Genomic DNA, 15,524 nt, shown 5'->3' with positions numbered 1-15,524 from the left:
AGTACTGTATTGATATGCAGTACTGCAATTTTCTAGTGAGAGTAGATTTCTTACCTATTCTCATTACTCCTCTGGCTCTGACTCTGCCTCTGTTTCCAGTGTTGGCATCCATTGCTCCAAAGCAGAAGAGCCTTTTATGTTGGCCTTTTATGCTAAAGCTCTGATTGCTAATTGTAAAACTGTGTGACAGGTGTTTGCCCATGTGATGAGTCAGTGTGCATAGTAGGGCAATTGACTTTAGAATTTTGAATGACAGTGTCTTCCTTGTGAAAACAAGAGATTTTCTCCATGAAAGTTATGCCAAATGCAGAGAATTGTGTGTAGTGTTTTGAAAAAAGTGTGTTTTAGAACTGCAATTTGAGTGTAAAGCAGGAATTGTGCTTGTAGTTTAGCAGAATTGGTTCAGGGGGTCGGTGCATGAGTTACATATTGTGGTCAATGTGTCTCAAGTACCAGTTTTTGTGTGTAAACAATCGAGAAAAACTGTAATCAACTGTAATAAATAAATAAATAAATTTAAAAAAAAAAAAAACAGAAAAGAAAAAAAACATCAGTTGCAGCTCACTAATGACCTTCTAAATACATTTTATTGAATAATGTTTATAAAGAAACTACAACATATGTATTTACTGTTATAATAAACATCAGTTGCAATATATAATGATATGATAGATGTTATAAAATGTTACCAAAAATATGTGTCCTGGTAACTACAGCCCTGGCTATGACTTTACATGTAATGATAATACACAATAGTCACAAAAGTTTGAAATGAGTTATAACTATAATGATCACTAACTGGAGGTCATAATTTACCCACCTTTTCAACCACAGAGCATGCTGCTTAATTATACTGTATGCTGAAGTAAATAAATAAATAAATAAATAAATAAATAAATAAATAAAAATCATACTTCTTCCGGTCTCGTGCTGCTAAGTGCGGCTAACTTGACACAGTGCGCTCGCTCTGGTTGCAGCCTCAGTAGTAAGAGGCGGTGCAGGACCGGCTCTCTGACGCCCCCTGGTGGGCTGAGCGCACGACGGCGCAGCGCGGCAACGTAATCGAACACACCTCCCGCCTGCACGGTGCGTATTTCCAAATAGGGGCAAATATGAGAGAGCTGGTTTGTGCCTTCAAAACGTTCCGCCATGAGTGGCGTGATTCAAGCTGGATGAGGTGAACAGTGTCTTGGTTAAATCCACAGAGGGACTGAAAGTGATCCTGGGAGTAATTTTAGAGTGGCATAATTCAGACATCACAGCAACAGACTCGAGCTCTGCAGATGAAACAGTAAAATTACATAAGCAGTCAGGGCAGTGTTGTAGAAATACTGCAGCAGGGCCGTTTTCAGCGTATTGGGGGGGCATCAATCTGGTGCACTTTAAGGGCAAATTAGGCTAGACCTGTGGAGAAGTTTTAACATCTTTCTGGTCAAGTGTGACATTTCAAGTTGCATGGACCCAAAGAAAACTGCAATATCTTAAAAACATGAGGGCACCAAGAAAGTCCTGAAGAAGTAACAGGTTTTAAAGAATCTCCAAGTAACAGCTGCCAAATGTGCATACATGAGACAGGTGCTGCATCTCCTTACAGTGTTTTTAGGAACATTATTTGTGTAATTCAATTAAAACAGTCTGAAAATTGACTTCACTTTCACATATGACAAAGAAAGGCATCAAATCCTCATGTTGAACAACCAAATCATAAAATACAAACTCATTAAAAAAACCTCCAAAGGCACAGAAGTGTAGCTAGTATTGATTTAATGTCTTTAATCCATAATTCAAAATGCACCAACACAACTAAAAAGGAGAAATCTGTTTCTCTTTGCTTCAAGCTACAGTGTCAAACAGAGTGCTTGCAGTTTAACTTCTGCTCTCGCAGCCTACATCCTCTCAGTCAGTGTGATCCCTGCAGAATTAGCTGGGCAGCGTCCAAAATGCTTCAGGATACAAAAGCAGGACGGCCTACACGCAGCCAATGAGCACACAGATGCACAGCTACAAATAATTTGAATGTTCAGCGCTGGTCTTTTTCTTCACAGTGGCTGTGAAGCTGTGATGTGGCGCTGGACGCCCAGCTGGTGCTTATTACGGCCTCGCAGACAGCTATAGAAAATGATTGTGCTTCGTCTCTGCACAGACATTTTCACTGTGATTATACTGCTTATTTGTGGAGATAAGAATCTGAAGTAGATCTAAATGTAAAGTCTGTGTGGTCAGGGTCTGGAATAAGTGAAGAGAAGGGTTAAAGCTGATGGTTAAAATGAGCTGTAATGCTGTTAGAAATGATGCCTTTTAATTGATTTAATTATCTCGATTATAGCAGGAAATGGTTTTAGCTGTGTCACTGGTGTGGCTCCATGGTAGCAGTGCTGGTTTGTCAATCAGTCCATCACTTGATCCAGAGTGAACTACTGGATGGATAAATGATTTCTCTTTTGTATACGCATTCACAGGATAAACCCTCATCGACTTGCATGAGGTTCACACTCGTGTGCGTTTAGTAAAATGTCTCAACAACTACTGGATGAATCGCCTTGAAATGGCGTGGTCACACAGTAACACTGGTGTTCTCTTAAGTTAAAACAATAAACAATAAAAAATTCATGAACAGAATACGCCAGCAGTAGTGGAGATGGGAGGGCGGATTTGAGGTGTTGACAGCTTTTCAAGTCGCTCACATGAGGATATTAACGATTATCCTCGTCATGGAAAATCCCCACAATCAACTTATCCTCTGTGCTTTTTCTTTGACCAATCAAATTCATAAGTGATATCAAAACAGGAGTGTAATGAAGGAATATGACGACAGTAACACCCCACCCCCTCCCCGCTGCTCCGGCCACATGCTCGAGTGCTCCCCACCCTTGCAGCAACATAATTACTGCCAATTACTGTAGTGTGATTAGCCCCTTGGACTCATTAGTCAGTCGGCCTTTTGGCCTCCTGAATCACATCTTCATCCGATGGAGCAGGATGACGTCTAAGACACAACTTGGCTGATCGAAAACAGTTCTGTTGATGTTCTCTCTCCTGAAAAACACTGAAAGAAATTTCATTCGGGGGGTTCAATTAAAGCATTTATTTAACTATTTATTAGATTATGCAGACACAGAACATACTGTGGGCATCACACACACACGCACACGCTGAAACACACTTACACACAAATCTCAGGCAGGGATTAGAGAACTGCCATGACACAGGAATAAATTAACATCATAAACACATTTTTCAGAACAGCACGGATCACATTCCACACAGCACACATCACAGTCGTGAAATAAATCAAATGATGTCTCACTTAAAATGTCCCCATGCACTGCCTGACAACAGGCCTTTCATATTTGCACATTCTAATAATGTCAGTAATGGCCCGTAATACTTTTGTTTCCATTTGTCCATCATTATTTTCGGCAAGTATGTCTTTTGTAGAGGATAATGCACCCAGAGAGGTCAGAAACTGTGCATGTTTGTGAGTCAAGTCACTGCAGAATCCGGACAGAGTTGACGTGGAGATGGTACAGGAAGTCTGCGTAGGACGCTCCTCCGTTAGGACTCTTGTCCTCCACCAGGTGGCGCTGCAGGGCCTCCTCGCAGGAGTCGCCCTGCTTCACCACCCACAGCTGAGACAGAAAAAAACATCAGTTTATCAGTGGCTGCAAGTAGGGCTGAAATCATCATAATAATTATTTTGGCCAATACTGAGATCCTAAATTATCTAGAAATTGGCATTTTGTGCGATTTGGCGCCCCCCACAGTTTCTGAGTGGAACCCCACTGACGTAAATATAAATCCCAGGTCTGTGATAGATTTTGTCAGTTGACAACTTGTATGGTGAAGTAAACATGTATGATCCTACTCTCTCACTTAAGTTACATAGTGCAGAAACAAGTGATGGGGGATGGAAAGGCTGAATCACCATTTACCCTAATACAAGACACTGTACCATCACATTGATGCTGAAGCTGTTATTTTAAGGTCAAAAAGTGACATAATGCTGCTTCATCACAGTTTCTTATTGACTTAGAAAACATCACTCATGTGGTGAACTTTTAAAAAACAGTATTTTAAGGAACTGATTTTAAACATAATTCTTAAATGGCTTATCTTGTTCTTAATGTGTATTATAATGTCATTTTATTTGGTAAAAATGCAATAAAAGATCGGTTCATGCACCAGTACTGTTAACAGATGTGCATAAAAACCTGAGCGGTCGCTGACTTAACTGGGCTTCACAAAAGATGGCTTTCTCAACTGCAGTGAGCTCAATGTGTCAAAGCCTGGATGAGAGCGGGTTTTTATGGAATGAAAGGTCACTACTGTAAAGTGGTGGGCTGAATTAATAACACAAGACAAAGCAAAAGAAGGAAGGAATGGAACCATTTGATCTCCATGATCTTGTTTTCATAAGCGACTGATGCCAAAATAGAAACTGAAATTAAAATTTTATCAGTCGCTCAGCCCTAAATTTATCCTGATAGGACTTTGGTGTGGACTACATCCGGCACAGAAATGGTTTTGGGATCTCAAGTACAGTCCTGCTTGTCAAAATAAAGAGGGGAATCATTCATAAATTGTTACTATTATGCAGGAATTATCAAGATCCACCAAATACACCAGACCTACTGCAGAATAATATAATCACTTCACTTCTATTCTCGAGAGCACGTGGCAACACATGATGCAAAATGTGGCACCTAAATGAATTCATCCTGAAAATATCTGTCAGAGAAATAAATATCAAATAAGAATTATTCTAAACTTAGCTTAGCCAATGCTACGCAATTATTTAATACTAGCCTGCTGCAAAAACCTCATCAATCAGAGACAACTGTAGCTGCAGACAACCAGTCTGTCTCCAGCTTTGCCACCCTGTATAAGATATGAGAGCGTTTTTGCCTGTTTTTTCCCACCCAGTGGCAGCGAAAATTTACAATAAATCTGACATGACGTGAATGCAGCACAAGAAAACGAGTGAGGCCGCAACAAAAGAGATGCTAATCAACCTCACATACTGAAACAGCAACTGTGTGATTTAAGGTCACACATGTTGGCTGCAGCTGAAGCAGGGCAGTCGGCAGAGGCTCACCTTGCGGGCGTAGGGTGCTTGGGAGTTCAGTGTATCGATGAGGGATCGAACAGTGATGGACAGATGATTTTCAAGAACTGGCAGCTTGGTCTGAAAGAACACATACGAAACATTAGAAATGGAGAGTAAACAGAGCGTATTTAGAGCCCTTTGGTTTAAGTCAGTGTTACAAACATGGCACAGCTTAGTGGTGAGAAGCTTCATCAGTCTTGTTTCTAAACTAATTGTCCCTGTTTTACCTCTCCAGAGGGCAGGGAGGAGAAGCAGCTGGTGTTGAAGAGCTCGACCAGGGTGCATGCTTGGACTTGGGTGCCCACCCAGAGCAGCAGGGTGAGGGGTGCATGAACCAAGTACAGACCTCTGGGCTCAAGGCTGGCTGCACAGCAGCGCAGGGCCTCCTCTGGGTGTGGAGGGGTGAAGCTGTCGGCTGACAGTGGCTGCAGGCGACAAGTGAGTGATACCTTACCCATACATGCCAAAGGCAAAAACAAAGGAACTGCAAAAAGTGTTCTGTCAATGAAGTGACAGCCACCCCTTATTAATAGTAGTAACACTGACTTGTAAGAGAAAGAACTATCAGTGGATATGGAAATAGAGGTCACAGGAGAGGCTTAAATAACTGTCAACCTGTTAGTAATGCATTATTTTAGCCAGATACACCACCCTGACTTTTCGTAGCATAAATCTAATTGGGACAAACATCCACGTGTTGATGGTACTGACCAGAGGCAGCAGCAGAGGGTAGAACTGTGTGGAGGTGCTGCGGGTGTCCATGCGGAGCACCTGGCAGCGCTGCTGCAGCCGCTGGTGGACGGAGCTCCGCAGGCCCGGCAGCAGCACCTCGCTCTTCCTCAGACTGTTGATGTAAACAGGAAGAGCTCGCAGGTACTGAGGGAGGACCAGCTGCAGGCACATACACAGAGAGAACCAAGTACATATGGTTAGAAAAAAAAGATGCCAATTAACTTGTGTAATAGTTGAATGAAGAGGGATATAACAAGAGAAAGATGATGCCTTGGGACGGGCTTGTGAAGCAAAAAAGCCTGAATGTTAATAAAAAAAAGTCATTCAGATTTTTCTCTACAATAGCTGAAACAGAACTGACACTTTTTAAACATTTTCAAAAGTCAAAAGGAACCTTCTCGATTAATTCTTATCTCTATAGTTTTAGGTTTCCAAACCTCACCTGTCCAGCAGACACTGAAGCAGAGCAGCAGTGTTTCCGATAGGACGCCAACGCTTCGGTTACCTCCGTCTGCAGTTCCTCCCTCAGCTCCTGTAGAGGGCGCTCCAACACTGCACAGTAAACTAGACAGAAACACCAAAACACAAAACAATGTTGTCTAATATGACGGTTTTTCCCAGGTATTTAAATTCTAAATCATAACAACCATTTCTGCATTTCACAAAAGGCATCCACTGTATTGTACAAAATATTTACATTTGAGATTAAGAGGGATATACACAGGGTTGTTTTGTAACCCATAACAGAGAGCGACTTTTAAAGCCTTCTGTGTTGATGAAAAAAATCTGTGGCCTTAATCTAAAAGAACAGAGAGAATAACAATGTTACCTATGAGGGAATCTTTTTGCATAATAAAGGAATAAATATGAATTCAACACCGACAACACTATATTCTCACGAGATCTTGATTTCCAAGGATTTATGAGATTTTTCCAGAATTTAACAAAATATGTGTATGGAAATATTAATTAGCAATGTGCACTAATCCACAGTATAAGATCCTCACTCTTTTTGCAATAGAAGGTGAGTAGCGTCTGGGCTTGGTACTGCCGGAAGGCATCCTGCAGGTGACGTGAGCATCGCAGGGTCAGAGTGTGAACCCTGGTCCTCCTGTCTCCTGTCTGGGTGCTGTAGGACAATACAGCCTGATAAACATGAGGGGAGAGAGGAGGATTATGGTTAAAAAAAGTAAAAGGTTTAAGGGACTCTGAATTAAATCTGCACATCTTTAAGTAATTTTTCAATCATCAGAACACCGTCCGGACTGAGACAATGTTTTATGAATGAGTGATAAAGTAAAAAGTCGGTCTTGTTAAAGACATAAAGGCAGCAAAATTGACAACTGACAATAAAATTGTGCATTCAACTTACTTCTGATGCAAATCGATGGTCACAAACATAAACTCACCTGTATGGCGACAGCTCTCGACTCATCCAGAGCTCTGGTGTGCGCGAGCTCCACAGCCAGTGTTGTAAAGTGATCAAGGGTTGCCATGGTGACGTGGCCAGGATTGGGCCCAGGGATAAAAAGTCCATAACACCCAGACACACGCATATCTGCAGAGAAATCACAGGTATTTTTAAAGGATGTTATATGAATAATCACATAAAAATAAGAAAGGTCTCACCTTTACTGACAAAAATCCTGAGCTCAGCCTTGTAGCCTGAGTCCGTCTCTACAGTCTTCTTTAGGTCAGTGCTGAAACGCTCCCTGTCCAGTTCACCCTGTGGTGGGAATTTAAAAATCATACCAGTTATTACTGGATCTGAATAAGTAGCATGTTCATCAATATAAAGTTAAAAAGACTTCTTCCCTATCTGCTAAATATTTAGCTATGTATTATAAAAAGAGCAACAATAACTGGCAGAAAATGAATCGCCATCAATTTCATAAATGATCAGTTTTAATCACTGATAAAGAAGTTGAAGGGAACCCTTTGCATTTGGCGAAGCTCTAACCAGCTCTAAGTTATGTATTTTTACTTTATCTGTACGCTGTGTGCTCAGCTAAGCTAACCAGCTGCTAACCTTAAGTTTAGCAGGCAGAGATTACTTTGGTACAACTACTACTAGTGGTAAAAGTATAGCAGCTAAATCAACTATTAAAATCATTTTTCTTCTTTATGTAGTTCATTCACTTTCATTTCCAGTGCTACAACAGGAGGAGCTCTTGATACCTGGAGGTGGCTGTAGGTGTGCAGACTTCCACCTGTTAGATATGGAATATGCCCCGGCCAAGCTCCGCCCACATCTTGCTGGGACAGAACAAACAGGTGAACGCCGCAGCCATGACTGACACACTCCTTAGCCAATGAGATGGTTAGCTCCGATGGCTGAAAGATGGACTGGGGAAAATAAAAGTGGAGGAATTTAATGAAACTGTCTTTGTACTTACACATAATGTTGCTTTAGCCACTCTGACTGCACTGGGCGTGTGTGTGTGTGTGTGCACGCGTGTGTGTGTGCGTATGTGCGTGTGTGTTCTTAATACCTTTGGTTTGTTGGAGCCAAAGAACCCTGAGGATGAGTTGGTGTGTCCTATCTCTATCAGAGGGGCAGTATGGAAGATCAGCAGCTTCCCAGGACAACTCAGGGCCTGGAAATAAGCAGAGCAAGGAACTTAAATCATATCAAGTCACTGACTAACATCAGGGTTATTATCCGTCCTTGTGCAGCCACAAATCCAGGAGAAACTTTAAAAATAAATAAATAAATAAATAAATAAAACATTTAAGTCTGTGCAGTGATGACTGACCTTCAGTACAGCTAACCCGGCTTTCACAGGTAGCTCCATGGTAACTCCGCTGGAGTCATCACACTCTGGAGAATACTGAGGAATATGCTGCAACACACTACACACACACAGACAACAGACAGTTCCTGTTGACTTGATCCAAAAAAAGAAAGCCAAAGTGATGAAAATATTTTCACTTTCTATTATTATCACTTCTATTTGCAGAAGGAACATCACTAGCTTGTGTCAGATTTCGGCTCGCTCTAGAACATGAACATAAAATAAAAATATTACTTGTGAGAGTGCTGTATGAAACTATGAGCACACTTATGTGCATAATTCAGTTTGACATGAACATACATCTGAGAAAATGGTCAGTTGAAGCGTTGGTTACCTTTCGACACTGTCGATACAGTCTTTCAGGGACACTAGAAGCCCCTCCCTCACCGGAAGCTGCAGGTCGTCTGTCTCAGTGATGACCAGCATGTGTGGTCGGGACAGGGCGGGGCTGAGGTCGTACAGGTGGATCCTGCTGTCATACGTCATCAAACCAACACGGACGTCTGACAAAGCATCACCATCCTCCCTACACGAATGAAATGAAATGTTAAAAATTGCCTGCTGCAAACAAGATCACAACCCATCGTCCCTATATTCACACTGTTTCCAAACCTGCATTGAGATACTGCTGAGCAAGCTGTGAAAGAGAGTGTGTGGATATATAGTGCGATAGTGTGACGTGTTTTACCTCCTCAGAGAAGTGAGCAGGGCGAGTATTTGTTGTGTTGCAAACTCCAGATGTCCTCCTCTTAGCGCTGAGGGAGAAACATCTATGGCTAGAAGCAGAGCAGCAGGTTCACCCTGAGATAAAGAACAACAGTTTAAAACACACATGCTGCATCTTTACCCACAGTTTTCTGAGACAGTTAAAGGTCTTTAAAGGGCACCACATTTTTATGATCTCTAAAACGCTGCATTTTGAAAATGCCCTTATTCACATGGGTAACATTTTTTCTGTCCAACAAAGTAAATATTCAATTTGCAAAGTTAAAAAACACAGAAAAGAAGCACATCTTTGCACATGTCCACATCTAACTAAGCCCATATTCAAGAACAAGCAATGACAACTAACAAATTAATAAAATTAACAATGATAGAAGATGGAACTAACCTTCTGGGAATTGAGTATCTCATATGAGCCCATATTGAGCTCTGGCCTCTTGTCTTTATCCACCCGAACCCCCTCCACCCCTTTGGTGGGCTGGTAGTGTTGCCACGGCACTAATACACAGGACAGGAGAGATAAAGTCTGGCCACATGCGAAAAAAGGTAGCCAACTCAGGAAACTACATTCAGGTTATGAGCGGTTCAACACATGGAAATGATTTTGAAGTGTTTGATTGACAATCAGCTGTTTCATTCAGCAGTTTTGACCAGGGAATTATAGTTTCATAAATGAGCTGGGAATACAGCTGTCATACAGGACTGATCATGTTAGGTAGCTGTATGTATTTACACCTCAGATTCCAGAAACGCTATCACGCTGCGTAAATAAATATGAAACAGACTGCAAACATTTGCAAAAAAGCTTCAGCTGCAAATCTACTGCAGTCAGAGGCAATTTGGTATCTAACGCTCTAAAGATGATAATGAATTTTCCTATATGTGGATTAGCGGCAAAACAATCAGTCAATCATTGGAATAGTTGACGATAGCGTTTTCAGTCATTCTTTTAAGCAAAAAAGTCAAGAGAGTCACTGGTTTCAGTGTCTAACACTGTAAATATTTGACGGTTTCTTAGTGCTGGATGATATTAAGTCTTTGGACCATCACATGCAAAAATATCTCCTCACTGTCTGTTAACAAGAATCCTACTGAGCACTTTCACAGCTTAACATGTGGGAAAAAACCTGGTATGTAGGGAGCGATTTTTAAGTCTCTCTTTGAACCATTACTGCTATATTTTAATGCTCCTGTTTTTTTTTTTTTTCAAGTTTTCTAAATCACGTTGTACAGCAACTTTGACTGTTACTGTAAGTAAAGTAGGTATTGTACAAACCAAACTTGTGGCTACTAATGTGTGAAAAAAAAGCCATCTTTTCTGTCACACTGTCACCAAACCTCAACTACAGATTGTGTATTAGCTGCCTGTAGGCCTTGATGCTCAATGTGAAATCTTACCTTCACTGAGTTTACCACAGAAGGGGCAGTAAAACCTCTGTCCACAGTCCTGCCAGCCCATTGCCGGGCACATCGAGGCTCCGCACCAGCCACATCCCGTAACACACTCTGCCTGTTTGCACACAGGCAGGGGCTTCTAGAGGCAGCACACACACACACACACATACACCTTAAATTCACGTGTGTACATCTCAGGAGACACTAAACGGCACATGCAAAGGTTTATTTGTAGCGTTATAAAATGGCTTCAGTTCCACGCAAAAAGAAGTTGAAGTTATTCCAATACATATATTACAGAATAAGCAGAGTAGCTATAAACTGACCTCTTCAGCATTTTGTTTTACCAGGGGGGTGACCACAGCTCCCAGCGGCAGACGGCTGAGTAGGGCAGCCTGACCTTCACAGGGCACGCAGTACGAGATGGAGCGGATGGCCGAAGGACTCGCATTACCTACAGTTTGACAGAGATGGATCAGGAATGACATAGTGGCTGTCTAAAACATGGCGACAAGAAGGGCTGAAGGAAAAAAAAAAAGACAAACCACCAAGCAAATCAAAATATCATATTTGTAATTCAGAACTGAGCCATACCATATAATCTAAGTCATGTTGATGCAGCGTTCAACAGTTGTGTGTCTTTACCTCTATCCTCTACGGTACAATAAGTGGTTGCCAGAGGAGGAAGACGGGAAAAAGGCTCTGAGACGAAGACTTTGTCCTCCCACTCTGCCTTGTCCTCTGCAATCACCTTCACCTGAGGCATACAGAGGGACACACACAAGGGAAACCCTATCAATCAGCCGAAGCATGATAACTCTTTCCTCAAAAGAGATACTCATTCCAAAAGAAATACATTTATGCAGTCAGTCAGTCTGCTGCATTTCTTACAGGCTATAAACATCATTAGTGAGGGTCTGCAGGAGTCAGTCAGGAAAAGATGAACTTACAGCACTGGGCAGGAGCTCTGGGTCGAGGCCGTAACGGGACTCAGAGTTAGGAGACTGTAGAGAAAAAAAAATAAACTTTTACATAATTTCAATACATTTATGCTATTTCTCCCAAGTCAAGAAAGACATCCTTTAATTCTGAGGGATGAAAACCCAAACAATGCTGATTATGATGGCCCCTGTCGATCCACCTTGTGTGTGAAGATGTTGATCTGCTGAGTTAGAGAATGATGCGACAAGGTTTTAAATACCATTTTTCTTTTCTAAACACAGCTGTTTGCAGGATACATGGCAATGAGGTAATGTATATGTTTTTGTGGCTTTGCAAAATTAATAATTGTAGTATGATGTTGGAAAAATAAAGTCAACTTTGTTTCATTGCCGTACAATCCAGACGACAGAGCAGCTTCTCTCCTCAGTTTGGGTTAGGGTCACCCTCTCCACTCTGCTATAAAGAATTGCTGCACTATTCAGAATCCGACCTGGTGACAGGCATTAAGCATAACAAAAATAACTACACAGAAACAGCCAGTCTTCTCACTGATGATCTTGTTTGTTTATGTAGGTCATATAGAGACATCCGTATTAAATTAGGACTGTTTCATAACCAGCTAAAAGTTCTTTGTAGTACATCTGAGTAACTTGTCATGCATTATATTGATACACAATTGAACAAAATGTAGTACATGGTCACTAGCACCACAAAGTTTAAGTGCGAAAATCTACTACAGCTGAAACAATTAACATGCTATTGATTGATTTGATTGCCAGAAAAATCCAGGTAATACAAAACAATCTTTCTCTGGATTCTCCAATGTGGGGATTTGCTGCCTTTTCCTCACTGACTATAGTGCAAGCAAAACTAAACAACACCTAAGAGGATGTCAGCTATGAACTTCTTATTTTGTAACATTTCATGGGACACAAGATAAATTGAGAAAACAATCTGCAGAAGAAACAATTAGATAAATAATCATTTGTGTGAGAGTTGTGTCGCTGTTGCTTTACTCTCCCCACCTGTGGTGTGATGTTCTTGTCCTGTGCACCCGTGTTGGCCACAAACTCATTTATGGGTCCTGCAGGAAGACAGAGGAGTTTCACAATGCAAGAAGACGATGGAGGAAGATCATTATAATCTGAATTCTGACTCCAACACTTTCAAGAAACAAATAAAAAGGTGTAACCTGATGAGTACCCTGATTGATGGGGCTAAAATGTGCTCTACTGGACTGCTTATAGATGACTGAACAATATACAATGCCACCCATCTGCAGCTGTAGTTATTTATTTTCAGAATTTCCCAGACCAGTGCTTCTCAACCTGCTGGTCAGATCACATGGGAAGCTTTATAACATATATCTGAGCTTTATCATGTACATATCATAAATGGACCTACCTTTAGAGTGTGTAAGTGTCCACTGAGGCTGCTGTTGGATAGGAGAGGTAGGCGAGGCATGACCGTAGGTGTATCCAATAGAGGACTCCACGTTTGCCCCCTCAAATGCAGGCTGAGGTGTGCACTGTGGACTCTGGTTTACACATTGTCCAAATGATGGAGAGCTGATGGGCAGATGTTTTTGATGTGGTGACTGAGGTCCATTCAATAAACCCTGGTGTGTGTATGGAGAGTGCAAAGGGGGAGATATTGCTTGGTAGGGGCTGTAAGGGGAGTAAAACGGCATTTGATGTGGCTTGCATGGCTGCATCCCTTCGTTCAGAAGAGGGAGAGAACATGGAGGTATGTTTCTTCCTTGGCTTGCAGCTGGAACTGTGGATGACACACGCGCATCAGGATTGACCCGCTGCTCACTCTGATCACCATTATTAGCGTAAAGCGTGCTGCGATGAGTGTTGCTGCTGGATGAAAAGGTGGTGATGTCGCTCTGGCAGCCCTGGTTGGATGCCTTCAGGTGATCATAGCAGGGTCTCTGGTCAGAAGGAGAGCCCAGGCTGAGATGCTGAAAACCCAGCAGGGGGTTGCTGGGGGCTGCTTGAGGTGAAGCAGGGGACCAGCCGTTCTGGCCGGCCCACGCCTGGCAGGGTGTCTGGCTCTGATTGGCTGTGGGAGCGTCCATCGTCTTCCATAACCATCACTGATAGGTGTGTTTCTCCTCGGAGGCGGGATCTAGCGAGGCAACACAAACATGCAGAATTGACCATCAGGATCGTGATGTGATGCTCAGCTCTCTTCTGAGACAGGCCGAAATCCTTCTGACGGCGGTCACTTGCACATAACTAGCCAAATTAAGCTTTTTGATTTTTATTTCTTATCTTTAAAAAAGATTAACTACTAACTACTATAGTCACCAGATCAGAGTCTGGTGACTGTAGTAGTTAGCTGTCATACCACCCGGTTAACGTAAATAAATACATGATCTAAACTCATGTTTATGATAGCACACTGTCGAAAAATCATAATGGTAAAGTAGCTTGCTTTTCGAACTGACAGCTAACGCTAGTTCAATAATGTTAGCGAGCAACACAGAGGTATCATGGCATCACCTGAACGCATCGGCATGACCACTGGGCAACCGGCGGCTCACAAATAGACAGGTTGAAAAAAAAAACTACTCCTGAAAAAAACAGTCTTATGTTAAGTAATGAAAGATTAGAGTCGATACCTTTGGACATGAGCGGTAACACGGAGGTTTGCGTGCGGCACCTGTCTGTCAACGTCCCCGACGTTAACGTCTTCATTTCCCCCTCTGCGACGGAAGAGAAACACTCCAGACAGGATGAAACGTATTATTTAGCTCGTCTTTACGTAACAGTGACATTAACTTCCATGACAACAAACTGTAACATGAGTAACTTTAAGATTTTAGCCACCCCACAGCCGCTTACGTTCATAAACCTGAGCTTTTTGCTGCAGTGTTAGCATCATGCTAGCAAGATTCACGACAATTAATTTCCGCATGCCCTTTCAAAATAAAAACAAGCCAGCCACGGTAAAATAAATAAAATAGATTTTCATATTAAGTAAAAAGCTTTAAACTACCAGAGTACTTTCTAAATTACAGTTCAGTTTCTGTCTGCGTTACAATTAGAACAATTTTGATATTGATATTTGATATAAATACTTTTCAGATTAAGATTTTACAGAAAGTTTGTTAAAGGTGCACTATGTAGCTTTTGGGGATGACCTTTTAATCCAAAAAGCAAGATTTTTTTATGCCTAAACAAACACTCTTCTAAAGGACAACACAATTTTATATTGTTATTGTGTTCTGGGGACCTTATTTTCCTCTGAAAAAAGCTTGTTCATGAAAAACCAAATATTTCTCATGCTGAGTTTGAAATTCTTCTCTAGAGCTACATAGTGCCCCTTCAAAATAGGTTTATAGAGTAATATGTTGTTAAAGATATTCTGTGTTTATTTAAGTGGACCATAAAGATGGTGTACTGATGCATCTAACTGGGAAATCCTGCAATGCTTAAATAATTTATACCTACCTAAAATATACAGGAAGTTAACTCGAATATAAAATGAAACATATAATGTAGTAGAAACCAGCTTCACATCGACATGCTACAGTACAACATAAAAATGCTGCATTCACATTATTAGTAATAATAATATAACAGTGACGGCAATTCTGCTTCTTAATGACTTTTTTTACATAGGGTACTTTTAGTATAGTGTGCCGCCAATACATGAGTAGTATATCTGGCCACTTCTTCAACAACTGCCGTTATGCTTGTCATTCCTACATACATGCCAGAGATTAGGCCTGACGGGTTCAACAAATCACTGAAATACCATGTGTACATCATTTTTTGAGTGGGATACAGGTAACCTTTGCATTTGTTAACAGACGTATT

General features: G+C 41.4%; 1 protein-coding gene across 2 annotated transcripts; it reads right to left on the bottom strand.

Moving 5' to 3' along the window:
* Positions 1–3,070: 3,070 nt before the first annotated feature.
* si:dkey-13n15.2 (protein transport protein Sec24C) lies at positions 3,071–14,620 on the bottom strand. Of its 2 annotated transcripts, none has more exons than XM_037099383.1 (21): positions 14,324–14,620; positions 13,099–13,827; positions 12,720–12,778; positions 11,703–11,756; positions 11,398–11,509; positions 11,079–11,206; positions 10,756–10,891; positions 9,746–9,855; positions 9,323–9,435; positions 8,969–9,160; positions 8,596–8,692; positions 8,332–8,436; positions 8,018–8,185; positions 7,469–7,565; positions 7,249–7,397; positions 6,847–6,985; positions 6,282–6,403; positions 5,819–5,998; positions 5,335–5,532; positions 5,096–5,185; positions 3,071–3,629 (listed from the first exon to the last, which is right to left on the bottom strand). In XM_037099383.1, exons 2-21 carry the CDS (start codon positions 13,775–13,777, stop codon positions 3,489–3,491), a joined length of 3,069 nt encoding a protein of 1,022 aa, XP_036955278.1. In that variant the 5' UTR covers positions 13,778–13,827; positions 14,324–14,620; the 3' UTR covers positions 3,071–3,488. The 2 variants fall into 2 exon arrangements, with proteins under 2 accessions (XP_036955278.1, XP_036955279.1); XM_037099384.1 differs by having other exon boundaries at positions 5,819–5,990; positions 6,382–6,403.
* Positions 14,621–15,524: the final 904 nt, after the last annotated feature.

Source organism: Acanthopagrus latus, chromosome 5 (assembly GCF_904848185.1).
Source record: "Acanthopagrus latus isolate v.2019 chromosome 5, fAcaLat1.1, whole genome shotgun sequence".
Classification (NCBI taxonomy): Eukaryota; Metazoa; Chordata; class Actinopteri; order Spariformes; family Sparidae; genus Acanthopagrus; species Acanthopagrus latus.
The sequence above is the reverse complement of the archived record's forward strand: the minus strand, read 5'-3'. Positions and strand labels throughout refer to the sequence as shown.

What these genes read in the sequence shown, in the direction of transcription:
- si:dkey-13n15.2 (XM_037099383.1), bottom strand. Translation starts at nt 13,777, where the DNA reads ATGGACGCTCCCACAGCCAATCAGAGCCAGACACCCTGCCAGGCGTGG. An exon ending in ACAAGAACATCACACCACAG is followed by an intron (nt 11,757 to 12,719) that starts GTGGGGAGAGTA and finishes TTTTCTCTACAG; the next exon opens with TCTCCTAACTCTGAGTCCCG. An exon ending in TAAAACAAAATGCTGAAGAG is followed by an intron (nt 10,892 to 11,078) that starts GTCAGTTTATAG and finishes TGCTGCCTCTAG; the next exon opens with AAGCCCCTGCCTGTGTGCAA.